The sequence below is a fragment of the Fusarium proliferatum genome (genome assembly GCF_900067095.1).
Source record: "Fusarium proliferatum ET1 genome assembly, contig: FPRO_scaffold002, whole genome shotgun sequence".
NCBI classification, from domain to species: Eukaryota; Fungi; Ascomycota; class Sordariomycetes; order Hypocreales; family Nectriaceae; genus Fusarium; species Fusarium proliferatum.
This window is the reverse complement of record NW_022194791.1, coordinates 3307728-3335674: the sequence shown is the minus strand read 5'-3', so window position 1 is coordinate 3335674 and position 27947 is coordinate 3307728. Positions and strand designations below refer to the sequence as shown.

General features: G+C 50.4%; 6 protein-coding genes across 6 annotated transcripts; 3 read left to right on the top strand and 3 right to left on the bottom strand.

The window, feature by feature from the left end:
- Nucleotides 1-399: 399 nt before the first annotated feature.
- Nucleotides 400-2527, top strand: FPRO_02709 (uncharacterized protein; the record flags this gene model as incomplete). Its single annotated transcript, XM_031227160.1, has 3 exons — nt 400-473; nt 570-764; nt 1051-2527. 3 exons carry the CDS (start codon nt 400-402, stop codon nt 2525-2527), a joined length of 1746 nt encoding a protein of 581 aa, XP_031077624.1.
- Nucleotides 2528-6541: 4014 nt separating this feature from the next.
- FPRO_02710 (putative multifunctional folic acid synthesis protein) lies at nt 6542-8251 on the bottom strand (the record flags this gene model as incomplete). The annotated part of the gene is made up of 3 exons (XM_031227159.1): nt 6542-7505; nt 7556-7764; nt 7817-8251. 3 exons carry the CDS (start codon nt 8249-8251, stop codon nt 6542-6544), a joined length of 1608 nt encoding a protein of 535 aa, XP_031077623.1.
- A 931-nt stretch (nt 8252-9182) lies between these two features.
- Nucleotides 9183-10434, top strand: FPRO_02711 (uncharacterized protein; the record flags this gene model as incomplete). The annotated part of the gene is made up of 3 exons (XM_031227158.1): nt 9183-9195; nt 9254-9515; nt 9621-10434. 3 exons carry the CDS (start codon nt 9183-9185, stop codon nt 10432-10434), a joined length of 1089 nt encoding a protein of 362 aa, XP_031077622.1.
- Nucleotides 10435-10949: 515 nt separating this feature from the next.
- On the bottom strand, nt 10950-12618 carry FPRO_02712 (uncharacterized protein; the record flags this gene model as incomplete). Its single annotated transcript, XM_031227157.1, has 5 exons — nt 10950-11287; nt 11339-12045; nt 12100-12283; nt 12343-12478; nt 12547-12618. The coding sequence occupies 5 exons, from the start codon at nt 12616-12618 to the stop codon at nt 10950-10952; spliced, it is 1437 nt and encodes a 478-aa protein (XP_031077621.1).
- Nucleotides 12619-13050: 432 nt separating this feature from the next.
- Nucleotides 13051-13909, top strand: FPRO_02713 (Mitochondrial import inner membrane translocase subunit TIM21; the record flags this gene model as incomplete). The annotated part of the gene is made up of 4 exons (XM_031227156.1): nt 13051-13326; nt 13387-13571; nt 13621-13675; nt 13724-13909. 4 exons carry the CDS (start codon nt 13051-13053, stop codon nt 13907-13909), a joined length of 702 nt encoding a protein of 233 aa, XP_031077620.1.
- A 9609-nt stretch (nt 13910-23518) lies between these two features.
- Nucleotides 23519-24781, bottom strand: FPRO_02714 (DNA-binding protein creA; the record flags this gene model as incomplete). Its single annotated transcript, XM_031227155.1, has 1 exon — nt 23519-24781. One exon carries the CDS (start codon nt 24779-24781, stop codon nt 23519-23521), a length of 1263 nt encoding a protein of 420 aa, XP_031077619.1.
- Nucleotides 24782-27947: the final 3166 nt, after the last annotated feature.

Below are 27947 nucleotides of genomic sequence, written 5' to 3'. Positions count from 1 at the left end.
CCCGGGGTGTGGTATTCGCTACCTTGTCCGGAAACTAGTCCTAGTATCCTTCCAACCCTATCCCACCCATTCACTGGCTACATTGCTACTTTATTCGAGTTTCCGCTTACTGCTACTTGCTGTCTACTCCTCCCCTTTTGCACGCCCACTGCCTACCTTGCCTACACTGCAGTCTGCATCTACCTACCTATTCCACATTGACTACACGCTGCCCCGTGTCAGCGCCCAGCGCCAGTGTCGTATATTGCCAGTGCCAGTGACAGTGTCGCGAGCTGCTGCATTGGCCGTCTTTGTAGCCTCTCGAAACTGCTCGGCGGGTTTTGTGGCACACCAACCGCCGACAGTATTACCTGGCGTGCACCTCAAGCTGTGACACTGGGAACACTGTATTTCCAGGACATGGCAATACAGCATCTCTGTGGCCGCGTCCTTTTGCCGTTGTCGCTGCCACTGCCAACTGCCACTGCCGTCCCGTAACCTACCTGTCTACCTGACGTTATCGCTACTCACTTCTTCTGTTCTTGCTGCTCTCTGGTCAGCCTGAGGTCGCCTTGCTGATGAGCCGCCAGATACCCGCAAGAGGCCAGTACTTCTTTGACGATAGAGCCCTCTCAACCTTCGTCGCTCTTAAACCTATTCCACCCGCCTGTTCTCAGCTCTACCGCGCAGTACCCCCAGGACGGAAGTGCCTTATTCCAGTCTCAAGCGGCTGGTCATCATCATCTCTACCCGGGTATAGACGTCCGTTCTCGACTGGGTTCCAAGTACGTCCTCTTCTTTCCTCTTCATTCTTAAGTCTCTTAGCCCTCACATACTCCTCTCTTCCTCACCACCCAGATTGAGGATTCCGTCACAACCACACATCATACCCATCAGATCTCAGACTTCTCTTGTCTCTTTTCCTTTGGCTCTCCTTCTCCTCTGGTCATCTCTTCTCCTGTGTACAAGCAAAGACAGAGACATGAGCTGGGTTGGACAGATTATGATATACGCCGAAGACAAGCTCTATCGAGCATTGCAGACAGAGTAGGAACTGACTGCTGCCGGCAGCAACTCATCTACGACGGGGATGGCACATCCCTATCCCCCTTCACATCGCACCTCAGGCCTCCCGCACCCTGGTCCCCCGATCAGTACTCGAGAACAGTACGGTCCTGCCACACCGGGGTTTAGGAGGCCATCCGAGCATTCTGTTCGATCGCCCTCCTTTGCCACGCAGCCAAGAGGAAGACATCCACTGTCGCCAACAACAAGCCCCAACGCGGACTTCTCGGCTCCAAGCATGGCCTCCAACGGGTACGGCGGTAGGCCGGCTCAGAACAACATTCCCCCCCTGCAAGCAGTTCATATGCTAGGAAGCCTTCAATACAACGATGGCGCAGGAACACCTGTCAAGGTGGATATCTCAGGTATCATTGACAAGGGCTTCTTTTTATCGGAGAATGAGTGGACGTGTTATCGCAGAAACTACTTCTCTTGCGTCTGCTCCTTTTCTCTGAGCCCTCACATCCCCAACGTTACTATCCAGTACACTGCTAGTGGCTCATCACAACCCGTTCCGATCTTTGGATTCGCCATGTCTATCTCCGCAGTTGTCTCCGACAATGAGCAGCACAACATCGAGCTGGTACAGCATACGCCAAAGAGAGACAAGGGGCCCATAATGAAGCCTGAAAAAGTTCGGCTCAGCAACAAGCCCCCACAGACAAGCCACCACCACCATATGGGCATGTTCTCAGAGTCGGTCGTACCCAATCGTCCTGTTTACCCCGACAATTTCAGCAATCAGCCCGGCAGCCAACAGTTACCCACAGAGCACACGTTTGAGCGCATTCAGTTCAAGCAAGCTACCCAGAACAACGGGAAACGCAGAGCTGCTCAGCAATACTACCAACTGGTTGTCGAGCTCTGGGGCGAGGTAGCTAATCAGAGCAGTGGTGATCAATACGTCAAGATAGCCACACGCAAGTCGGCCAAGATGATCGTCCGAGGCCGCTCGCCGGGCCACTATCAAAACGACAGACGCGGAAGCCAAAGCAGCGGACCTGGAGGGTCGTCGGGCAACATGGGAGGCTACACCGTCAGCGGCATGGCCGACTTCAACAATCCCATGATGGGTGGTCCAAGCTACGCGACAGGTGGTTTCGACGCACGCAGCAGCCTCTATGGGGTCCGTCATCACGATATACCGCACGAGTCGATGATTCCTCAGGAGGATTCCAAGGCCATCGTCACGACCCGAGAGTACCAGTACTATCCAGCCCCAATGTACGAGGCGCAGAGCGACCGGATCGAGCTATTCAACCCCCGTGGGGAGCGCGATCATAACGTTGTGCCGCACATGGCCACCGGGATGGACATGAGTGGCAAGATCAAGCATGACTACGACGGCGCCGCTCTACCCAGCATCTTCCACCCACCAGCTCAGATTAATGATCGTCCGCCGGGGCCCTTCGAGGGCAAGTCAACCTCGAGCGGGTACTACCCCATCCCGTCGTCCGGCATCAACATGACCATGACATCATGATTGGCTGCTACCAGATGCTATGAAAATTGCAGTTTCGAAGTTGGCGGCGTTAACAGACCATACTAAGGCGTTACGGAGTCCAGCCTGTGGCCTAAAAGTGGAAGAAAAATAAAGGTAAAAATCACGAAACAAACATCGGCATAGTCTGGAGCAAGAATACGAGCATAGCATTGCATAAGTTTGGGTTTCAAACCCTAGGATCTCCTTCGCCTGATAACATATTAGTACTTTGCGAGGAGAGTGGCCTCGGATACGCAAGGACGGGCAGAAAAGCCGCGAATCATAACGACGTGTACGACAAGAAAGCTGGAGAAACTAGATGCCAGGTGTTACCTGACATTTCATGGGCGAGCAAAAGCAGCATGGTGTGAGAGATTGTACGAGGAGCAGAACATCAATAGCGGCAATGGCAGCAACAACAGCAGCAGCAGCAGCAGCAGCAAAATGAGACAACAGGACAGACATGAAAACGTGAGATCAGCTGGTCTTATTTTCTCTCTCTCTCTTTCTGTTTTTGGGGGGCGAATGGAAGAAAGGAGGATACCCAGGGTGCATTTTTCTTTTTCTTCACTTCTTATGGCACATTGTTTCGTCAGTCTGTTTTTGGAACTTGTTAACTGAATGTAATTCTTGTCATTTCACTTCTTTCCTATCCTATCCTCTTCTTGTGGCAGGATACCGGGGCCTGTTGACTGTGGATACTTGGCTCCATGTTTGGCCATATGGCTAATGGCTTTCAAAGCCTGTCCGGGAAGTTGATGGGTAGTCCAGCTTACAGGAGAAGGCGATGGATGGAGGGTGGGGGCTGAAGCATCAAGTGGGAGGATGGCGTTGAGACACAAGGACACTCACAGGTAGAGGGATAAGTCGAGAATACAAGGATAACAGGATCAAGACACAGTCATGTCGCATACATGATTGGGTCCTAGCAGGGCATCTATTCAATGACAACCCGGTTTCCCTCTGGTGCATCCGCGAGGGTCACGGTGGAGTGCTGTGCCTAATGAAATCTGACGGAATGCAGGGCCCCATGGTGCTGTATGGCATGGATGGGTGGATGGGTGGATGGGCTAGCTAGATGTGGTTGAATGCCACTCTCTTGATTTCCGTCTGGCCTTATAATGACAACTTTCATTGATAAAGATGAATGAGACTGGTGTGTAATGATTGACTCGCAAGAATGACCCTTTGAGGAAATTAACAGGGCCTCAACAAAGTGACCAAGCCAAGATCTCACACTACAGAGCAGTCTTTTTGGTCCTCAGGCATTGGCTCTGGAGTCGAGATTCGAGGTTGCAGATGGAGGCTGTATCTACGATGGTCCAGAGGTGCATGCATTTTGCGACTGTTTTAGATGCAAGGGTGCTGCTGCTAGGCTATTCGCCACCCTTGCTATGTCACATCAGTGGTCTACGTAGTATGCACAAGCATCCATCCACTGTAAGTAGGTATGTAAGTGTGTATGTATGTGTATCGACAAAAACGGGGTATTGTTTGTTTGAGATTGAGGTTGCGCGGTTGAGGCTAAGGTTAGTTCGATTAAGGTTACCGTCCGGACGCTAAAATCAACAAAACAACGTTTTTTTTTTTCGCCGGCGGGAATGGGCCGGACCGAGAATTCAAATCGCAGAGCAAGACGCCTTGACGTTTTTGCAGTTAGTTTAGTTCTATTCTACGGAGATTGAGAGGGGATAACGAAAACAGAAGAGGGCCTAAAAAAAAAAAAAAAGAGTGAAGTGAAGGTCGCGACAGGCCGAGCATGCACAGAGCGGGAGTACCCATCCAATACTGGAAGATGAATTATTTCTCTTCTTGTCATTTTGGGCGGAGACAAGATGCGAGATGATGGAATGAGGCTTGTCACGCGGAAATGATCAGCTCTTCTCTTTTAGGTACATACTGTACATGCTCTGCTCACGACCTACATTGGACTGTGAGGTACATACCTGCTGAAGAGAGAGACAGAGAGAGAGTTTGGGGGTGGATCGACGCTAGGAAAGTAAAGTAAGTACGGAGTATGTATCGTGAAGTTCTGGATCGCAGAGAGTGGAGACTAACGCGGCTCGGAGATTTAATTACATGTTACGATAGACAATTGAATTAGAAGCTGCAGATACGGATGAGACAATCTGCGTGGTGTTTATCGGGTTGAGAGAGAGGAGAGAGATGTTTTGGTCCAGTGTTGGCAGATTGTTGGCTCGGACTCGTTGGTAGAAAATCAAACAGGACGAACAGGGGACAGTACAGTACAGCACACGTGCAGCACAACAGTAGGTACAGTCGCAGTGGACAAGGGCCTCGGAGATATCTGTCGATGGAAGCGATCAGGTCAGTGAACCTTATAACGAGAACCCCTACCTCGCCTCTTCTGAGAAGAACGACCCCGGCTGCAAGCATGTATTTCTCGCATTGGCTAGTGTAGGCGCGGGGGTTACCAGAGGGCCAAGAGGTGTGATTGACCAGTACAGACTACTACTGCTGCTGCTGCTGCTGCTGCTGCTGCTGCTGCTGCTGAGAGAGAGTACAGACGGCTACAGAAAGAGAGATCGATGCTACCATGCGCGTCACTTGGAGAGTCATTAATATGAAGTTAGGTGGATAGATAGGGTCAGTAGATAGATAGCCTGCCTATAAGCCGTGAGTTGTCTCTCTCTGCAGTGCATCAAAGCAAGACACCAAGGCATCCATTGATATTCCACAGGCTATAGTACCTAGAAAAAAAGCAAATGAAGTGAAATGTACATGTACTTTGCTCTTGAATGCATTTTACCCCTCACCTCCATGTCACCGAGTACCCGGTCGGGGCCTCTCCTGTTGACACCTCGACACCCTCCTATTGTCGACCGAGGCGGGTGATTTCTGCAGCCTCCATCTCCCCGTGGTTACACAGCAGCCGAATGCGAGTTACACATGCAGATTCTCGCCTACAACCAATCACATTCATGTTTGCAGGCACAGAATCAGACAGACAGAGAACGCCAAACGCCGAGGAACAGAACGAAGTCGCGAGTTTAGTTAGGGCCAAGATTTCCAAGATACGATGGATGCTTTTTTAGATTTATATTGTCCTCTCGCCTTTTCGGCCTTTGATCTCGCTATTACCTACTGCCTACCAACTACCTAGGAATGCTAATTCTGGCCCCCTCTTTTCAGCCGAGACCTTTTATTATGATGTACTCCGTACCCGAACTACTACTACTTCTCACTCACTCACTCACTGTACAGACACGGATCGATACCAACACACAATCTTCAGTAAATGAACCTCTTTTCCATCTCCGGCGATGACGCAGGCTTGGCACATGCGATACGCTAATGCTCAATTCACAAAAAAGAAAAGAGACCCTTGGAAAAAAGGGACTTGTCAATTTGGTGGGACAGCCCCCAGGCACTTTTTTTCCCTCGTCTTCTTCGCTTTTTATCTCACTGTCTCTACTACTACTACTACTACTACTACTACTACTACTACTACTAATCAACGCCAAGAGAAAGTCCCCCAACCCTGGATTTGAGGCTCATGCAGCTCTTTTCACCGGTGACGCATCCCTGCCTCCCTTGGCTACTCTGTCCCCACTCATGAGGCCTTCCTCGGACGCCGGTTTGAAAATAGAGGCTACGAGAGGGCAGACCCTACAAGGGACTTGAAATCGGCCGGGGTCAGGACCTGAGCCTGGTCTAGGGTGGTGTGACTCGCAAGGGCATGAGATTCTGATATATGACAGACAGAACAGTCTAACGTGAGAAAATTCAATACGACTCCCGATTCACGAGTCAGTCAGTTAACCAAAAGGTTATGTGATGTGATTTTGGGCTTGGAAAAATCAATTCGAGGCTGGGTATAAATGGACAGTAAAGAATGCTGATATCAAAAGGAATTGACCACTGATTAAATCTAGATGCCTCCCTTCAGGTTCTGCATATGCATTTCTATACTCATTCATGCATATTCAACACACACACACACACACACACACCGTAGACAACCAACTGCACTCTTTCTTCCTACTCATAGTCTCATGCCCTCCAGATAGCATCAGCCATCTTGGCCACCATGCCCATCTCTTGCGTGTCGTGTACCCTCACTATATCCGCACCGCCCTGAACCGCCGCTGCCACCGTCGCCGCCGTGCCCCACGTCCGTTGCTTCGGCTCCGTGACCCCTGTGATCTTGCCGACAAATGTCTTCCGGCTCGAGCCAACTAGCCACGGCAGGCCCTGAAGCCCCGGCCAGTATCGTAGCTCCTCCAGCCGTCGAAGAATCTCGAGGTTCTGCTCTCCCGTCTTGGCGAAGCCGATACCCGGGTCCAGAATCATGCGCCACCGCCGGATACCCGCTGCCTCGGCCGCTGCTACGCGCTCGAGAAGCTCAGATGCTACTGTCGGAATAAGTCCGTCTGGATACGAGGTCAACTTTGTCATGGTCTGCGGCGTGCCGCGCATATGCATCAGACATATCGTCTTCTCAAGACGGCCGACGGTAGAAAGCATATCTGGGTCCAGCAGACCAGCCGAAACGTCGTTGATGATATCTGCTCCACTGGCAATAGCTTCCTCGGCAACGGATGCACGATACGTGTCAATGCTGATAGCCACATCACGAGCTTCAGGAAGCGATCGAATAAGCTGGACCGCAGGCACAACACGGGATGCCTCTTCCTCTGCTGATACTTCTGGTCGACCAGGGGCAGTTGACTGGCCGCCAACATCGATAATCGAAGTTCCGTTCTTGACCATATTCATAATGGTCTGAGCGAGGTTATCTCTATCGTGAAAGCCACCATCTGAAAACGAATCCGGCGTCAAGTTGAGAATGCCCATGACATGGGTCTTGCGCTTTGCAGCAAGGGGCGTCAAAGAACCTGCCGTCGAAGAAAGCGGTGTCATGGAAGACAATGGCTCGCCAAGGGGCAGCTCATTTAGATTATCCTGAATGAGCTTCCACGGTTTCGTCGGATCCAATGATTTTGCCGGAATGAGTCTGCAACTTGCCGTTAGAATACCTCGATTGTGTTTTTCTGTGCAACGTACTCGGCCAGGGGTCTGAGAACAAACTCTCGCTCCAATATGCCGATATGGGGAATCTTGAGCCGCTCGTGGTCAACCTTTTCGTCGCCGTAAAGAAGTATGTCCAAATCAATGTTACGCGGACCCTTGTCGATGACCTTCTTTCGCCCCATGTCATTCTCAATGGCTTGCAGTTGATCTAGAAGAGCTATAGGGTCAAGTTCTGTCTCGACCTAGCGGATTCGTCAGCGCGGGAACGCGAACGGACGTTTTTGATATACATACTTCACAAGCGCCGTTGACGAAGCGATCCTGGTCGGTAACATACATGGGCTCTGTCTCCCAGAGGCTGCTGGTCCTCTTGACTTTGGTTCCTCGGCGGTCCATCTCATTGCATGCCCGCTCAATCTCAGCAACTCTGTCTCCCATATTGCTTCCAAGAGCGATATACGCCGTCTTCTTTTGCGGTCCGCTGCTCCCACAGCCACCTCCGCTTGCGCAAGCACATCCACAGGCATTGCGCTTAAGATCAGGCATGTTGCGCCTTACAAGAGGGCGAAGGCGCGCATGATGGAAATAAGATCGCTGGTGAGGCCTTGTTGACGTCAACGAACATCGCGATGCAGTGGCGAAAGCCCGAGCAGAGCCGGAAGAAGCATTGTGGCCGTTGCTTCTGAGGCTCTGAGCAAGCAATCGCGGTGGGAGAAGAGGTTGTCTCATGGTGAGTGGTGCTGCTTCAGCTACATGACTGACGATTCAGAGCATGTTGTTGAGTGAGTTCGGAGGATTGAGGCCGAGAAAATTTGCGTTAAAGAGACACCGGGGGTGGGATTAGAATCTCAACGGACGGTGCTAACAGCTGTTGAAATCTACAAGTAAAGGGCTGAGTACAATGGGGCTGTAGCGGACGTTGCGATACTTTTTTGGCGGAGAAAATAAGCTGACGAGAGCGGCATAGGGCTACGCGGTTGAGCTCTTGCATTTCCGAGCTGACTGTACGGGGATGAGATGCATTGGTTTCCCATGTGAGGTGGTCGTCATGATTCATGTCACGGGGTCTTTTGAGTCTTGGTCTTTGCTGACTGTAGGTAGTTTCTGCCGTTAGCACCGAGCACATGTCAGAGACGTTGATAGATTACTAAGTTTGCCATTTTGGGTAGGTAGGTTCGAGTCTTTGAGAAAACCCAGGGAGAACGAAAAAGAACAGCAAAATCATTTTAGCAGGTGCTTCGGCTTTACCGAGTTCCGCTGCTATCAGTCAGGCCATTTCCACTCCATTTCAAAATTGTTAACAGCTTCTCCTCTTTCGTCCCGAGGCATCTTCCCCGGATTCAAAGTGACACTATCCCCAATGCGGGAACTGCTCCTACTCCACACTCTTCCTGCTCAGCCTGGGACGAGACTCTGGAGACTAGACCTCGGCATGTGGTCCCTCCCTCGTAGTTCCTGCCATCGCGAACCGTGCTTCTAACCTCTTTCCCTGCGAAACCCCCTCTCTATCTGCTGATTCTTTTAATACCCCGGATTTCTTCTCCAACTCTCGATTCTCCCGTTCCTTTATCAATCCAATCTAGCTCCTGATTCCACCACCAGAACTCAAGACGCGACACGACAGCATCATCTAGACAAGACAAGCAGACAAGCAGACAACATGGCCTCACCACGTACGTCATCAGCACAATCTCCAGATTCCTCAGCGATCGCTAACACGCTCCCTCACAGAGAAGCTCCGAACCCCCATCACCGATCTTTTCAAGATCCAGCATCCCGTCCTCCTCGCGGGCATGAATGTTGCCGCCGGCCCTAAGCTCGCTGCCGCTGTCTCCAACGCTGGTGGTCTCGGTGTCATTGGTGGTGTCGGATACACTCCTGACATGCTGCGCGAGCAAATCGCTGAGCTCAAGAGCTACCTCAACGACAAGAACGCTCCTTTCGGTGTTGATCTGCTCCTTCCCCAGGTCGGCGGCAGCGCTCGCAAGACCAAGTAAGTCCAGACACCCCAAATTCGGGGGGCCCTCGGCCTTGAGATTTTGCCATCACATGCACATCCCACTAGTGACGAACAAAGCGCTGACATATGACTTCGCAGCTACGATTACACCAAGGGTAAGCTCAACGAGCTCGTCGACATTATCATCGAGGAGGGCGCTAAGCTCTTCGTCTCTGCCGTCGGTGTCCCCCCCAAGGCTGTCGTCGACAAGCTCCACGCCAATGGCATTGTTTACATGAACATGATCGGTCACGTCAAGCATGTTCAGAAGTGCCTTGACCTCGGCGTCGACATCATTTGCGCTCAGGGTGGTGAGGGTGGTGGCCACACTGGCGATATCCCCACAACCGTCCTCATCCCCGCTGTTGTCGACATCTGCAAGAAGCACAAGTCTCCTCTCACCGGCGGCCCCGTCCAGGTCATCGCTGCTGGTGGTATTCACAACGGTCAGCTCCTCGCTGCTGCGCTCATGATGGGTGCTGGCGCTGTCTGGGTCGGAACTCGATTCATCCTCACTGACGAGGCCGGTGCTCCCAAGGCTCACAAGGAGGCCGTCCGCACATCTGGCCACGACGACAACATCCGCACCATCATCTGGACCGGCCGTCCCATGCGTGTCCGTAACAACGACTACATCAATGACTGGGAGGTCAACCGTCAGGCTGAGATCAAGGAGCTTGTCGCCAAGGGAGTTATCCCCTACGAGGCTGACCTCGACAAGCTCGCCGAGGCTGCTAGTGACAACGATAGTGATGACGACGAGGATCTGTTGGACAAGTACCGACCTTACCTCATGGGCAAGTGTGCTGCTGTCGTCAACGAGCAGAAGCCTGCTAAGGCTGTCGTGGATGAGTTTGTAGACGATGCTGTTGCCTGGTTGCAAAGGGGCAACAAGATGATTGCCAAGCTGTAAAGAACCTATAAGATACCATGTCTTGTCATTTATCCTTGATTTCTTTTTTAGTATATTTGTAGACTACGAGCATAGCTTGCTTGGATTTACCGTCAACAGCCTCAATTGAATTGGATCAGCATTCCTCATAACGTCTCCTTGAATAGATATCCATCTGTCCTTGTAAAGGTCACTCTGCTCTCTTAGGTGCATCAACTATCACAATGAACCAAAATGATACGTTTTTGATTTCATAAACTAGGAAAACATCAAATCTATTTCATACTTCGAGTAACCAAGCAGTCAACTTTGACTTCACGCGTACGCCAGCTCCAAAAAGCATCCCGACCCCAGATTCATGCCAAAGAGCATATTCTCCGTGCACCAATTCTCGCTCGGTAGTGATAATCGAACAGACGCACGTCCCTTTTGGTTGTTCTTCTCATCTGCTGCCTTTTCACCAACAGAACGCTTCTCAGCTTGAGAAACAGTCACGCACACACCTAAACCTCGAACCAATGGGGGCAAAAGTCCGTCTAGTTCCCGAGGTATGATCGAATGGCTCCCTGGAGTCGTGAAGACACCTCGCCAGCCATCTGTGTGAGGTTCTCAAGATCGTCACCAGCTGTGATACCAAACTTGCGCACAAAGTCCTTGGCAGCAGACTCGAGATCGCCGTATTCTTCCTCGGGCTCATCCTCTGGTCGGCCGAAGTAGGCATTTGATGAAATGGCGGTTGCGCCCTCGAAGCCTTGGAGTCGGGTCTTGGCCTCAGCCTGAGAGTTGGGGTCATAGGCACCCTTTCCGAAGAACTCGTCAGATGAGATACCCTTCTGCGTACCGAACTTGTCGCGAGCATATCGCTCTGAGTCGTCTACAATCGAATTAGTATCCTTTTATGTCTTTGTGTTCTTTCTAAACTTACCAACAGCAGCGGCCTTGACAGGTCCAACGGAACCAAAACCTCCGGCATTCTTCTTGGGGGCAGCAGCAGCCTTGGGACCACCAATCTGTCCGAATCCCAGTCGGCCCATGCCCATGCCCAATCGCTCAACTTCAGCGTCAGACTTCTGGCGAGTATGCGATGAACTTGTGCCGCGGCTAGGGCTGGCGGGGGTAGGAGAGATGATAGCGGCACCAGATCCAGAGGCATTCTTGGTCGCGGGATCCTCCTCAGCATCAGGATCATAACCGAGCTTCGCAATTCGGTCAGCCTCTTCCTTAGCTTTGCGCTCCGCCTCGTCAAAGTCAATCACGTCGCTGGTGACCTTCTTTGCGCCCAGCTTGGTAGTCTTCTTAGCACCGAGAACGTTGGCTTTTCGGGGACCGGTGGAGGTGGTCGTCTTGCGTAGAGCGGCTGAAGTAGTGATTCGGCTGACAGGCTTGTTGTCGCCGGTGGAAGATCGGGACAGAGGCGAAGCTGTACGAGCGATATCCTTGCCGTTACCGGAGTTTAGGAAGGGAGAGGGAGTGCGGCCGACGACAGGGGGGGTTCCAGTGCGAGAGACAGGAGGAGTAGGTCGCTTGATGGCAGGCTTGTCCCAAGAAGAGAAGAAGTCATCGTCAGGTTCGCCAGCAGGGGTAGCGGCGCCGTCGTCGGTAGCATCAGTAATGACAACCTCGTTGGGATATCTAGACACATGTCAGCTGGAAAACAGGGGTATCGTTTGCGACGCAGAAACATACTCCTGGGCATCTCGCGCAGCACGGCGCTTGAGCTCATCCTTGTACTTGGTGGCGGCATTAGACTGGTATTTCGTCTTGGGATCCTTACTGTTGAGCGCCGCAGTGCCGCCATTCTGCTGAAAGAACTTGGTGGCAGACTCGTTACCGCCAACCTTCATAACTCGGAGCTGGTCCCATTGCCACTCTGTTCCAACTCGTCAGCACTCTTTTTGTAAGAAAGTGAATATGCTGGCGTCTACGTACGATCGAGGTTCGTTGATCGCACAAATGAGATATGGACACCAAGGTTTCGGTGGTTGGAGGAGCAATCAAGGCAGAGGTAGATGCCAAAGGGGACGGATGTCCATGTTGGGTTCTTTTGGCCGCAGTCGAAGCAGATCTGATAGTAGGCGCAATGATCAGCTAACGCCTCTACTGAAAGTGTAGAAACAAAAAATGGGTACATACCTTGTTCGCAGGCTTGGTCTTTAACTTCTCAAAGATCTTGAGCGACTGCTGCTTTGAAGCAAGGGCGCTCATCTTGACTATTAGGCCGTAATAAGGCGGGAGTATAGAGGTGACACAGAAAGGCAGCAACAGAAGAGGTCTCGGGACCGCGAAAAGGGGAGTTATATCCTAGCGTATTTGCGACGTGTCAAAGAGAGGACAGAATCGGATTTGGAGGGGGTATTTCGTATTGCTAAGACAAGACAGGACAAGACAGAGTCGAGAATTAAGGAGAAGTGTAGTCAAGGGCAGTTGTCGATAAGGTGGCATATCGACGGACGCTAGTCCTGTTTTGGCCACGACTGGCAACCCCACCTCGAATTCTGCCCGGCGGTGGAGCCGCAATAACGCTGCAACTTGAGCTTAAACAGCTCGATCACACAGTTTAGCTGACTCGCAATCAATCAATCAATCAATCAATCAAGGCAATTGTCTTTGTACAATGGCTATTGTCGAATCGCCAGGATGAAACCGACGACGACAAATCTCATCGCGACCGGATCAATAGCCTTCCGGGGCGTCCCATCAACGCTTCGACCTTTCCATGTCTCGAGATACTATGCGACACAACAAGGCTTAGGGGCAGCGCCTCAAGGCTCCAAATCGAAGCGAAGAGCAGTGACACCGTTCAACGATAATGGATATGTACCTTGGACAGAGCTCTCGGTGGGAGAGAAGGCGGTGAGAGCGACGCAGCAGAGCTTCAACTTTGGCATGATCCTGGTTGGCCTCGTCCTCACTGTAAGTGGTTTTTGCAACAGCACATACAAGTGGCATTGACGAACACTGTTCTTCTTCTAGGGCGGTGTAGGATATTTCCTCTGGACAGACGTCTTCTCCCCTGATAGCAAGATCTCCAACTTCAACCGCGCAGTTGACAAGATCAAACGTGACCCTCGTATAATCGAACTCATGGGCGACTCCAAGAAGATTACAGCACATGGAGACGAGACATTCAATAAGTGGAGGAGGGCGCGTCCTGTTGCGTGAGCTTGGCCGTCATTTGGAAACAGCTCAAATTGCTGACTTGGCTAGATCTACGGAAACGACAGATGCTCGGGGGGACCAGCATATAATGATGCATTTCTATGTACGTCGAATACGGTTTTTCATGATCCAGAGAAATTAACAGCCTTAGGTTGATGGGCCCAAGAACAACGGTATTGCACGGCTTCATATGGTCAAATACCGCGGCCATAGTGACTTTGAATACAAATATCTCTTTGTCGACATCAGAGGTCACGACAGAATCTATCTCGAGCAAGAGGATACAACATCTTCCAAGGGTGGCAAGAAACTCAGCTTCTTTGGAGTGAAGTGGTAATTGTTACATCCCGAATGTTCAACGACTTACGGAGTCTAAGTCTTACCCTGCAACCATTCTGGACTGGTTGGTGTGCGAAGGAACTCTGAGTTCTTGTATCATATGCTGGAAGCCGGCTTGGCTAGGCTACCTTTGTAACAATAGTCGGTTCTAAGCTCTGTGTGCTGTTACCTATATTCATCGTGGAGCAGTTGACGGGCAAGCCTGTATATCTTCATCCTCGCTTTATGATAACAGCTCTTTGTATAAATTCAACAATGTCAACCAATTGACCTACAGTCGGTACTTCAAACTGCCATTTGCATCGTTTTAGGGCAAACCATAACTCCCGGTAGAGATTCTTATCACTTTTAGACTGTTACTGAGGATTATAAGAGCCTCTCCGTTGAAACTATATGTCCAGTCCTGCATGGTAAGCACCAACCTCTTCAGACTTTCAGACTTGTCGTTTTTTAAAGGATATGATTGCAGCTTCATATATATGATGGGTAAAAGTCCTTTGAGGTGCAAATGGGTTTCATATGCATCTGTCTTATTCTCAGTTGCCTTGACTTCAGTCAATGCGACTAGTATCTAGTGGCCGATCTCACTGCAATCCTCGCAAACTGGGAGGTTCTCTGGGTGTGGACAACCTGCCCGCCAGATGGCTTGCATTTCATCTGCTCATAAACCGTGCGCTGTGGTAAGACCACAAGAACGTTTGGGCTTCCCACAACCTCATCCTCTAGGTCCAAGGGGTTGAAGGATACCATTCATATAAGGATATTCGCCCACAACGCGCATTCCAATTCAGAACATAAATAACTAGCAATTTGTAACTATTTTCTAGGTCATACAATAACCCGTTCGCCCTGTAATGCAGTCTTTGGGGAGAGTTGACATATGCCTAGGCAAAGAATCCAGGACACCTCTGTAAACTCGACTATGAATCACACAAATGTTGCAAGTCCAGTCAGTAAGTCAGTGGTATAATAAACAATGATCTCTCCTGGCTAGGAGACGAAACCTATGTAGTCTATCACCAAAGGGATCATGCAACGGCGTCGACATGAAGGCTCAATTTCGCCATGACAAGACGGCGAGACACTCAAAAGGATTGAGTTCAAGCGCAATGCTCCAGCCGCAATTCCTCTTATTTATGAAGGGCTCGCTTTCATTGATCACAGTTCAACATAATTTGCAACTTTAGCCTTTAAAACTAGACGGTTCCTGGCGAGTTCATGAGGCTCTGTCTCACTAGACTCGTACTTCAGAACCAGCATGGTAATACGTAAAGTTTTTCACAACTCACATATGCTCCATATGTCCTATGTATACTCTTGACGTCCTTTGACTTCCGGTCATCCGGTCATTGGATGTTTGTGCTGGGGCGAGTTGCAAAGTGATGACTGAGATCTAACTCTTCTCAACATCGTCAAGGCTTCATAGAACACGGCCTGTTGATATTGAGATAAATCAGAAGACCTCTTGCGTTAGTAAAGAGCGAATGGTGACCAAGTAACCACGCAGGTCATTCTTAATTATTCTCAACGTTTTGTATCTATTGTTCCCCTGGGTTTTTTAGAAATGATTGTGATAGGGTTTCCGCCAGTTCTCATCCATATGAGTTGCGGTAGCGGCTACAAGCACACCAAAAAGCTTGCTCAGATAGTCTCGATTACTGTCATAAACGACTGCACCGATCTACTACGCTAGGGCAGTCTCACAATACCGAGCCAATCTCTCATCATCTATAGCATCACAGAACATGTGACTGGCCATCAATGCATGTGAGAAGCCATCCAAAGATTCAAAGGAGTCGCATTAGAACTTCTTAACGTAGATAATTCAAGTGTGAAAAGTTTATTCCTGGTCTCCAGATTTCCTTGATTACCAAGTATGTAAGAATGACACATGAATTCCAAGGTACAGTCATAAGAACTGGGTTCTTGACTAGAGCAGACTTCTTAGCCGGTCGGAAACGACCTCAATGTTCGGAACTTCCTCTTGTAGAAAAGTTCTTTTTTCCAGTGCGAGTGGCTCTCTGGTGAAGCCATCGTCATGGCTATCTATCAAGGGTCCCTTTGCTTTGCTTTACTTTACATCCACACCGTCACCCATAGATCAGCACTTTCCGGGGAACATTGACAGGGCGTGTGTCGAAATCTGGGGAAGCAAAATTATATCAGTCACCGAGATCGGGATCTGCGAGCCTGGTACCTTTCTCGCCTCACCTTCGGAATGCCGTCATATTACCTCGGCCTACACCCAGGGTTGCTTCAGGAGCGCCTGTGCAAGTCCGTCAAAAGTAAAACAAGATCAACCGCAAACCGCAAACCGCAAAGCTATGCCGGTAGTTGCTATCCTCGGTCCAGCGGCTTTGGCGCTCAATCTCTCTCCACGCCCCCCTGGAACTTTGACTGACGGGTTTCTAGGCGCCATGAAAAGAAGTTGTTTCGTTATCATGTGGAGCTCACTAGATCGCTGTAAAGGCTTGGTCTCAACACGATTTCTTCCGAGGGCTTTGCTCAGCGTATCCGTATTGCCCCGAACAAGGTTTTTTTTCTTCTTCCCTTTCGAACCCTGGAAATTGAGCTCTTTATGGGAATCCCTGTCGTAAACGTGCTTTTTCTTCACTGGTGAATCCCTTTAGTCTCCAGAGCTCTTGGAGTTTGGACCCTAGGCTGAGAGTCAGCCTGCTCCTCATCACATCCGGCTTACTTTTTAGTTGTTTTTCGTAGCCCAGGAACTTAACCGAAACCAGAGATTGCAAGGTACTGTGAGATCGGATTCACATGCTCACTGAAGAAAATCAGTTGGCTACCCACCTATGCGAAGTATGCGGGTGGTTGCATTCTCACCGTCGTATCATGTTATACAGTATCAACTTAGAGGTTGGTCTAAGAATGAGGCTCTCAAAATTCGTCCGGGTTTAACATGCTCCTGCCGACTGCAGCTGCGACGGCCGAACATTCCGGTCTATGCGTGTGTGGCGTGGTAGTATTCATGTTTGGTGGTGTGCAAGCCCCAAGCAAGCCTTCGGATAGGCAGAAAAGTGCCGGTAGTTTATTGAGACCAGTTAGTCACTATTCATCCATTCAGGGCCTTCATCTCTGGAAATTTGTCGACAATCGGAAGTCCTGTTAGCATCTTGGAGCATCATCACATGCCAGAAGACGATAGTTGATGACGGCCACTATCCTCTCGTACCATCCAGCTTCACAAGTTCGAAGCAATCATCCAGCATTGTTCTCTCACATGTCCTTATCTGCATATCCAGCATCGTCACTTTGAGCCTGGCTGGCTGTCATGCCCTGCAACGAAAGGCCCGACTTGTCAGTCTTAAGTCAGTAACAGTAACGAAATCGTCCTGGGCGGCCGTGGAAACTATCCCACGAGTCGTTTGACTGCTCAACGGCACGCGCAATTTCCTTGCTATACATACTTGTACGTGTCAAATGCCCTGAGCCTTGCTTCCATGATCCCCACAACCAGGGATCTGAAAGCATGTTGACCTTGTCTAAACCAACCATGCTACAACGCTGCTGATAAGCTTGGTTACGGCGGGTTGTTCAGCTCACGATAGTATTCGAGGAGTTGCTGATAGCTTCCATCAAGCCAGCTCCTTCGGTCCATCGAATATGTAGGGGTGCGAATCAAAGCCATGCCTCTTATCACGTTCTATCAATCCCAACACGCATCGATTCTCGCGTAGGCTCAGATGCTTGGGCAATCAGCAATTGGGTCTATAGCGCCTCAATGGTAAACGGTTTCACTGTTGGGTTGGTTGATAGTCAGCTCAGGTCTTGATAGGCGCGTCTCTAGTCATATATAGGACTACTACATCATCACTTGAATATGGCAAGGCCTATGAACGGATGGAGACACAAGCTGGGTATCTAAAATCCAGTCGCCCGAGCAGCGATAGGCAGTTGGGAAACCTCACCTTTGGCTAACGATCGAGGTCAAGCTGTTAAGCGTGAGGTGTTCCGTCGTAGCCTGTCCCATCTCCATGGTTGCGATCCCACACTTGTAAGACCAGCATCAACCAGGTAGGGGCTATGTTGCAATTGTTGGTTCGTCGGGTCGGGACGAAAATATTCTTGAATCACGGACAGAGGGCTAGGCGAGCCAAGTGGGTGGGTGACCATCTTTGTTTGGGATGATGAGCCGACCGTACACTCTGGACTTGGCCTCCAGTCATTATTAGTATTGAGTACCTGGACAACTGTCGTGTCTGCCTTTAAACAATGCTTGGCACGATCACTGAAGTGCAATTCCACAAAGCATTCATAAAATCGGTAAGGTTGCCCTACAAGCCCGTGTGATGCGAATAAACCTGGTAGTTAGCGCTCATCATGGGCTCAACCCCCATGTGATTGTTCGCACCCCTCAGGCGGCGCGGCCCTAGCAAGGATTATAACGTTGTAAGGAGCTCTTCCCCATGATGACCCATGCTTCTCTGACATATCGCGGGGCGTGGGCGTGGGGGAGAGCATCCACTATAAGAGCTTGCTTGATGCTTGGCTGTGCTACATCAGGAATAAGACAACTCAAGGCAACAGCCAATGCTCGCAAAGAAACAAAAAAAAAAAAAAAGAAATCCAGACTTTCAGTTGATCTTCTTATGAGGGCTCTTCCATCATCTCAGGGTCCGCTAGTGACCTTTACTCTTAGGGGAAAGGTGCCAACTGAGCCAGGAGCTGTGACAGCTCTCAACCTCGTCAGGGTAGCCTCAAAAGGCCTCATTTCCCTTGCCTCGTCTTGCCTCAGCCTTTAAAAACATGCCGTATGTATCCGGTGTAGAGCGCCCGTCGCTGGAAGTGTTAGCAGAACCTTACGCTGGATACACCGTATATCGCTGGGGTACTTTTTGTCGTAGGCATTTTTTACTTTCAACTGGCTGTCGACATTGTTTGCCAGGCTAAATTTCAGGAACCATGCTCTCTAAGTTCCCCGGAGATTCCTTGTCGGTTTGCTTTTCTGGAAGCATCATGGGCTGGGGTTTGTTGCAGGAAGTTCTTGTCTGTACTCTGTATCAGAGGGTGATGGAACGTTGTCTGTGGTCGACATAAATAGACAGATCCACTGACGTATATGGCCAGGCCCAGGGGTTCTCTTCTCCATATTAACTGCATCATCACCAGCAGATATTGAAAGAATGCGAGTCAGGCTCAAAGTCAATCAAGAAATGCTCGAACAATGAAGATATTGAACTACAAGATCGACAACAGGATGCGGACACTACCTAGGAAGCCTATGTCGACGTCAGTTGTTGCCATTTCACTGAACTAGCATCGTCCAAGTGGGCGTACCGGATAATAAACTATGATGCTGGGAAGGTGACCGTCCTTAGGTACAAACAGTCGCTCCTTTGGGCTCTGATGAACTTGTCACTTGCCTGGTAGTCTAGATGTCTGGAAGCACCTTCCCTCCACATAGGTGTTCCGTGGTTGGAAGGTATGACTGGGTATCTAGGTCTCCTCTGTTGAACGGCCTGCATCCTCGGCTTGCGCGTCAGTGAATACACTCTCCTTAAACATCATCTCGATCCAAACGCAAGGAGGTTACATAACAAATTAACTTGACACATGGAGTACATGGACATTCCACAGCGTCCGAGTGGGCCAGGTAAACAATCCCATTGTGATTGATGGCTTAAGGGTATGCTCCCTTTCACACGCAGATCACAAAGGACGATCCTGATGCCATTCAGAATCTTCAGAATCAACTCCACCTACAAATTAGGCAATAGGTCTCGGATCAGCCAGCCATTTTACAAGCACAACGCAAAGAAACCCTTCAGAAGAAATGGTCAAAATTCCTGTTTTAATTCAGGAGGCTTAGATCAAATTCAGGAGCTTCAGCGCCATACCCGCCATAGTCCATGTTAGCTTTGAAAGAAGCAATTATGCGTTACACGACCATCCCACGCAAACTCCGGCCCGGGACTAGCTCTACCGCTCCAATGACCCGGACATGACTGAACGATCCTGCGATTCAGAATTGAGATCACGTTGTTCAAATCACGACGCCATCGCTTCCAAGTTACAACTGGCCACATGCATGGCCCAGCTGATATTAAGCCCCTAGCTGTGAACGGTGAGCTGGCTGAGCACTGGCACCACTACTTTCATGCTGAAGCGTGGGACAAGTCTAACAGAACTTCTGCTACCTGTCCTGTTCAACCAGGCTTCTGCTACCTGGACTTGATGACCAGCAGATTCAACATGGGAATCAGAGACCCCTGAGTCAAGATTCTGACTGAGACCGATCTTCTGGTCTTGCCCTGATTTGGGTCCGTTTCCCCGGAGCCCCAGAAAGTTGTCGTTTCTCAAGATAAGACATCATCGTCGCTTGATAACGGCCCGCAATCGCCAGCGCCAGCGCAGGTGTGTGTGCCTTGCCGCCCTTGCGTCCTCCAGCCGCCTGGAGCGATAACAGGAGTCATGTTTAAGCAGAAGGGAAAAATGATCGCCAGTTACTTGACGTCGTCGATGTGAGGTTGGCATCGCCTATCGGCCAGCTAAAAGCGTCCATTCCAACCCCAGTTTTCACTGGACGTGGTCAGGCTGCCTGGACCCCGCGAATGCCACCCTCCAAGAAGCAAAAACAGTACATTGAAAACAAGCCCAGAGCTAAAGTTGGCATCCACCTGCATCTCAAAAGTTTGGGGGGAGAAGCGCACACACCACCCATCCCCGGATTTCAACTGGCAATCCGTCCTTGGACTCCAGCCCAGATTCGGAAAACTTGTCAAAATTGGTGTTTCTTCTTGGTTCACACACTTTCTGCTACACACCATTTCACGCTTGCATCCGATTTCTGGCACTGCTCTCATTCGTTCTTGATTTGTAGCGGTGAAGTTGCCTTACATATCTGTGCCGGACTTGTGTTGCCGTGAGTCGACTGCTCTAATCAAACCGACTGTTTCCCTCAGCTTGGTGCTTATCGTGGCCAGGGGTTGCTGAACCACTCAGGCCACGAAAGACGGCCTCATTGAGACAATCCCCCACTTGCCAGACACTTCACTGGTGTGTATCTGCCATTCAAGGCCTTCGTAGGTGTGGCACATAGTGCGTATTGCCCGGTGCAATACCCCTTCACCGACCATCCCGGCCCGAGACACCTGGGTCAGCCAGCAAATGGCTGTTTTTGAACTTCACGTGCTGAATTTTAATCTTCCCAACAATTACACGGGGTTACCGTGAACAAGGGGATGCTTTCCTCAGAACATTATCAGGCCTGATTAGAAACAGTTTCGCCATATTTTGTACACCGACAGTATGCGCGCAAAAAAAAAACATCAGACATCCAATGATACTTTGTCCCTTTGCTGGAACAAATCAAAATAGCTGCACCCCTAAGTTTGGCTGGGCTGAGCAAAGACAGAGTGTTAGTATCTGGAGGACGCGTATCCTCAGCCCGTTGTCCTACCTCTCAGGAACAGTCTCAAGACCACGTATGACATATCAGTGTGAGCCAGTCACCAGTGTACCCGTATCTATCAGGGGAAACCCTAAGAGGTTGCCTGGGAGGCTTGAACCCTCATGGGCTGACGTGATGCGCTGGATGAATTGATGTAAAATTGAGGCGTGCCGCCCGGAAGATTGACAAAATTGCAATTTCTTGCTTGCGCACTGGTGGACGAGGTTGAAATGCTCTGTCCTCTCACTTTTTTGCTTTTTTGTGTCACCACAAACACGCGCACACCCCACGGGGGAGGTCAAGAAGCCCCCATTCACTCGTCGAGGATCTTATACATCGCCTTATCAACACAGACTGTTCGAGGGCATTTGTGGCTTCAATCCTTCCGATAGACTCTCAGCCCAGCGGTCTTGTACCCCGAAACTGAAAGGTCTCCTCATCTGGCGCGGCCGCTGAGGGGCACTTGTTGCGCCCTGAAAATATGAATAGCCGGGAGGGAGGCTCATATCATAAGCCGAAAAGGTTTATTCTCTGGTGGATGTGCATGGGTAGATAAACAAAAGCGAAAAGAGACAACAGTAAGAGTGGGTGCTTCTACCAATACCGGTACAGCATTATATCACCTGGGAGTTTTGCTTGTTTCCCATGTAATGACCACCACCATCTGAGAATTTCACCATCGGGGCGCTGACACACAGGGGCTAGGTTGGGGTTGGATACCCAGTTTTGGATGGGGTGTGGTGTGATGGTGCATATCCATGGTGGGGGATTGCGGCAGATCAGATTGTGGCAGTTCTGCCCGTCAGCCATTTTGATCGAATATGCATAGATCTTAAGGATGGGTCCGAAAGAGACAGAGAATATAGCAGGACAGTATTAGAAGATCTGCTACGATGGATCTGAGCATTCCTCTTCCGAATCCCCAGACAGACAGATATCAACTCTTCTAGACATGCTTACCCCTTCAGCAGCTGTCGTCAAACTCCACGTCATATGACGGCATCACTAGATCTGTCTGATCTGGTTTATCTAAAAAAGGGGTACCAAGGCCGAGCTGGGCTTGGCTTGGCCCAAGACAAGTCAAATTCTAAACCAAAGCTTGCCCTGCTTAGTAAATAACCCCCCCTTCAGACAGAGAGAGCAATAGAGAGAGAAGTAGGTGTTATTGGCCCTTCCGATTCTGCGGTTCCGCTCTGGGAGACTTGTTTCTGTCTCTCGATCCCCCTCCTCCAACGTGGTTAAACCTTCTGCACCGGAGATAGCGTCATCCAAGGATGTCTCGACGTAAGGTATTCAGCATTGAACCTTCCAATTCCCTAATAGATAGCCACCCCTCCATTTGCAATGGCCATCAGTTACACGCGATGATCCTGACATCAGCCATCCGACCAGCAGGTTTACGACACAATGAGTTCATCGCTGGCATTCCAGATCAGCCAGGTTACTTCGTCTTCAACTGGAGTGGATGATAAGCTCTGTGAGCATTGCAACCGTGGGTTTTTGTTGAACAACATCGCTGCATTTTTGGTCTAGGTATCTATCTATCGCCGTGAATCATACAAGTATTAGTTTCGTAGCCTTCCAAAGAGCCACTGGCAATCCAGTAACGTTAGCCTCCAGCGCAGGCTTGACAAGCTGAGCTGAGGCTTACCCGAGTGTGACAGACCCTAGTCGACCCATTCTCAAGTCCCATCAAGGCCCTCCCCTCTTCAGAGTTGAGTGATCCCGCACATCGAAAGGGAAGGAAAAAAAAATAAGGTGACATGAACATTAAACATTTGACATGATATTTTTGATTGAAATTGTAACAGGAGTGAAGTTTCTTTCATAACAAAAAGTAAAGAGAACACAATCCGTGGATATCAAATAGGCCTGCTTTTCTGACGGAGCAGTGATAGCCTCCGACGTCCCCCGAGGCAAGCCCGAGGGTAAAAAATCCAAATGCTCCGCAATTCGAATTCTAGTTTCCGCCGCCTCCTAAACATGGGCCGGACTCGGTGTTGTTACCGTAGTCCACCCGCCCTTGAACAAAAAATGCTTTCTTCCATTTCAAAAGTGCCGCCCAAATCCTCGCCGAGTGCTCAATCCTTGAGATGATGTAATTCGAATGCCATGTTGTAAACCATAAACGCCATTCCTGTCTATTCCTCTATAACCCATAGTCGTCATCAAGTCGTGCGAGTTGCGATGCCATGTCGTGTCCTACATTCGATCCATGAGATCGCCGCCGGCCAAACTGCTGGTTCCTGAGCTCCTGCCGCTGTGGCTGAAGCCATTGTCAGAAAGTAGATCCTGGACAGCCACCTTGGGAACCTGAGGAACAGGGAGCTTTCGCTGAGATCCATCGGGCCGGCTGATGATGTCCGTCAAAGACATCCCAGTAGGGCGAGGCTGAGTAGTGGGGGCAGATCCCTGCTGGAACTGATTCTGCTCGAGATGAGGCTCCATAGGGGCCAGAGCAGGCGTCGTATTGTGCTGGAGAGACAAATTTCGGAGACTTGGCAGCTCATAACCAGTAGAGAAAGGTCGCAGACGAGGAGAATGAGCAGGAGTAGCGATAGGGGTGTGGTCGGGAGTAGGTGACAGAGAGTCGTGAGAAAATGTTGGCGAAGAGGGAGCTGTAGAGTTGGGGGAGTTGGGCCTTGATCGCTTAGCATGTCGCATAGCGCCCGAGTAGTGGTCATCGCTGGGGTCCTCATTTGAGTGAGAGCGGCCCATGTGGTAGGAAGAAAGCGTAGGCAGGTGGCCTCGGGAGCTATGCATTCCGTGACCAAAGTAAGGGTGATGACGGTGGTTGTTGCTGTGGTGAGGAGGAGCAGTCAGAGTCTCACGCTCAACCTGAGTAGCAGCCTTGGCCAGCATGGAAATGTCACCGCCGCGGTTGTAGTGAACCGCAGAAACAGGCAGGGCAAAGGTAGAGTAGGAGTGAGGAGGAGACACATTAGGTGAAGCCAGTGCAGAGCCAGGCGCGGACCGGATGGTCTTGGGCGCGGGAGGCGGCGCCATCATCCCATCGGGCATCATATGCGGCGGAAGGCCCTGCTGCTGGTGCATTTGGTGCTGCTGCTGCTGGTGTGCTTGGGCCGCCTTGTTACCTCGCCTCGAGTTAGGGTTGTTGTGAATGCGAGAGTGGCGTGTGAGCTCATCAGATCGAGAGAACTTCTTGCTGCAGCCAGGGAATTGGCAGGCGTGGGGCTTCTCTCCAGTGTGAGTGCGGATGTGTCGAGTCTGATGCTCGAGGCGGTGGAAGGCCTTATCGCAGAGAGGACACTTGTAAGGTCGGGGCAACTCATTTGAGTTCTCCGAGTTCTGGACACCCGGAAGGGGGCCATTGGGCTTGATAACGGTAACTGCTGCTGTAGCCATCTCGACGTCGCCCTGATGGGGTTTTTCAGATTCCTTATCAGCCGGAACTGTGGGGTTAAGTAGATTGGAAAAATCCACGGCCGACTGTGCTCGTTGCATGTGATAGACGTCTGGAAGACCCAACTCTCAACGAAGAAACTGTTATTGAGGTTGGCAGAGGTGGTGGAGTAACTCCAGTGTCGTCGAGGTAATGGTGTATCGTTATGTGTGAACGAGTAAATCGTTCAGGTTGTGATGGTTGCTGTGATTGTGGTTGTAGTTCGGACTGGTGCTGAATGAAAGTATCCTTCGATTAAGTATCTCGGAAGTTGATACGAGTTTGGTGGAGGAATCAAGTTCCGGGGAAGCTGGAAGATCGAATGTAGATATTTGGAAAGGACGGAAATCTGGAGGATGGAGGGGATGGGGGGATTGGAAGGTTATAAAAGATGCCGGGCTCGGCACTAGAAGCACGCACTGCACTGCGACGTCGACGAACAGAGAGGGAGGCGCGAATGGAGCGAGGGTGGAGGGGAAAGAGAGGGAACGAGGGACGGGAAGGGCCAGCGAGGACACCCCCTTCCACATCACACACACCCTGTTCACCCCACGTCCGAGGGCACCACGATGGCTTGTAGGTACCTGCTGAGGATACCTGCTGAGGGAAACTGAGCCCGCCAGGCCAGGCAGCGGTAAAACAGAAGGGGGAGCGCCTATAGAGGAAAGACACTAGAGGGTCCGGTCTACCACTACAGGGGAGAAGTCCACTGATTCTAGTTGGAGGGCCCCGTGGGCGGCCCCATTGTGGACTCCATCGGTCTATTTTTTTTTTTCTTTCTTTTTTTTTCGGGCTCGCTTTTGGCGTGCTTGGCTTGGGCTTGGGGGTGTCTATCCACTACTTCCAAGGGGGTGTATTCAATGTCTGGGATCAGAGGCAGTACGGGGCGTGGGGCGTAGGTGTATTGCGGGTTTGCGTTTTTGTGCCTGCCCCTCCACCTTTGTCTTCTCTTACCCCAGCGGGAGAAGCAGGAGGCTCCAATAGAAGGTGTAACTGGGGCTCTGGAACATGAGCCCCGTTCTTCGGGCCTTATCCTTGGGAGGCATTAACGGGGCGAGCAAGATGAAGAGTCACAGTGAGAGAGGGAAAGAAAAAAAAAAAGACAGCTCAGCTAAGCACGGCACAGCATACAAGTATTTCTGCATGAGGAAGACCAACTGTCTCTGCCCAATGCGACCTAGGTCGAGCGACTCTATTCCCACAAGTGGCCTATCTGTTCACCTCTCCATGTTTTTATTATACCTGGCTCTGTATCCGCAGTGCGACGATAAGAATGATCTCCCGCTATCGTTATCCGACCCCAGAAGGGAAGAAAGGCAAAATAGAGCGAGTCATACCTTGTCGGCGCGACACGGGCCTGGGGGAGACAGACGGGTAAACTGGGGAACTCTAACGTCACTCCTTTTTGGCCAAGATACTTTCGCACTCCCCTTGGCCGAGCATGCCCCGATTCTCTTCTCTGTCTGTTCTGTCTTTGATCACCTCGGCTTTGACGTCCCGACCGCCAACAGCTTTTTTCACCTTGACCTTTTTTCTGCTGTGGATGTGGGGACCCTACTTCTCCAATCTCATTGGCCCGCTTGAATAGTCCCAATCCTTTCTGGCTCTGCTGGCCGCCAATGCCCGAAGAAGCTCGACGGTGAGAGTTTTCAAACGCTCCACTTCACCGTGACTTTCTCCGTCCGCTCTCGCGAATTCTCACTCTTTTGCCGGCCCGGAGCGTGGGGCATCAGGCCTTTCTCCCTATGTCGTGCTCAACTGATTGGTCTTCATTCCATCGAGCGGCTCCGACTGTGCTTTCCATTATTTTTTGTTGTTTTATCTGATTTTTCTTTTTAGTGTATTCCACCACAAGACGTATTGACTCGTCAACCTCGGGTTACTTATATCAGCATCCGTAGACAAATCCACTGTTTGGGATTATCGTTAGTGAGGCTCGAGAAGAGACAACATTGCATGTCGATCTTCATCAGTGTCCTTCTGTCATTTCTGCGGTGCACATTTTTGTCATGCTCTTTCGCTCTCTAATCAGTAACCAATGTCGTGATAGCCACCAATTGTACGTAATCGTCCGTTTGTAACGTCGGACCTGTACTTCCAGGACCATGTCTTCATCATGCCATACCACAGCACAACTTACCAATTGCAACACCTAGAACGCAGATAACGCTGCGGCGTCCTCCCCAGTTTCTCCTTTGCTCCGTTCTGTCAGGCTAGGATATCATGCTACGATAGCTAGCCCTGAGCTATAGTGGAACCTCCCAGGGACGCAGTCGACAGTACACCCACCTATCTCTCATGGGTCTTGACCTGATATGGAGCTCACGATGCTTCACAGGCGCCACTCCACTGATTGTTGACCCTCATTGCCATCCATTGGTTTCTCATTCAGTTGAGATTGAATTTTCATCTCGGCACTATCTTTTGCGCTCCACGAGGGTCACGCTTTCGTGTAAGTCTTGACTAGCATCAAATCTGCTACCCCAGAAGTCCACTCACACTTTTCTCCCCAGATTTGAGGTAATGATCCTCGTGCTATCAATGTCAAAGCCGCCATGGCCGCCAGCACCTATCAGAGATTGTTCTGGACCCAAATTGTAGGATCCGAGCAGTAAAATGCGCCAAAACACCTGCGGCTTGGTTTGCGATATCGCTCGGCTATTTGTCCGCATAGTCTTGGTGTTTGAAAGCCTAGTCTTTGTGGGGTTGGCCTTCTCCCGGCTAATCACTCTCCCAGCTGATCATGATAAGCACGCAACCGAAAGAATACTGGACCAGAATGATGAAAGCTCATCTTGAAGGCCTTGACGGGGAACCTCATCCGTTGAATCAATGAATGACTCTCACATCAGTTGCAGCAATGTTTGTTTCATGATGACGAAACGTTGCCGACTGTTGAATTACGCAACGTATCAGTCGGTAGCCGGTAAATGCAACGGCAGTCAGTTATGCATCTTCCGAGCTTATCAGCACCAATTTACCAGACCCCCAAGAACCATTTCGCATATTAGTTACTGTAGACCTGACCTCTGGGATCTTCTGAGCACACGCGAGAACAGTTCCTTCGCCACCGGCTGCGCTTTCAAGTGGTGTTATCTTCATATTGAGCCCCAGTATAATCGGGCCATTCGCCGCGACAAGCGCGCTCCCCAGAATCAGTCTCCTCCGTCTCAAGCCGTCGTCTGGGGGTGGGTGATTGCTCCTTGGCACTTGTCCAGGTTCTTATCG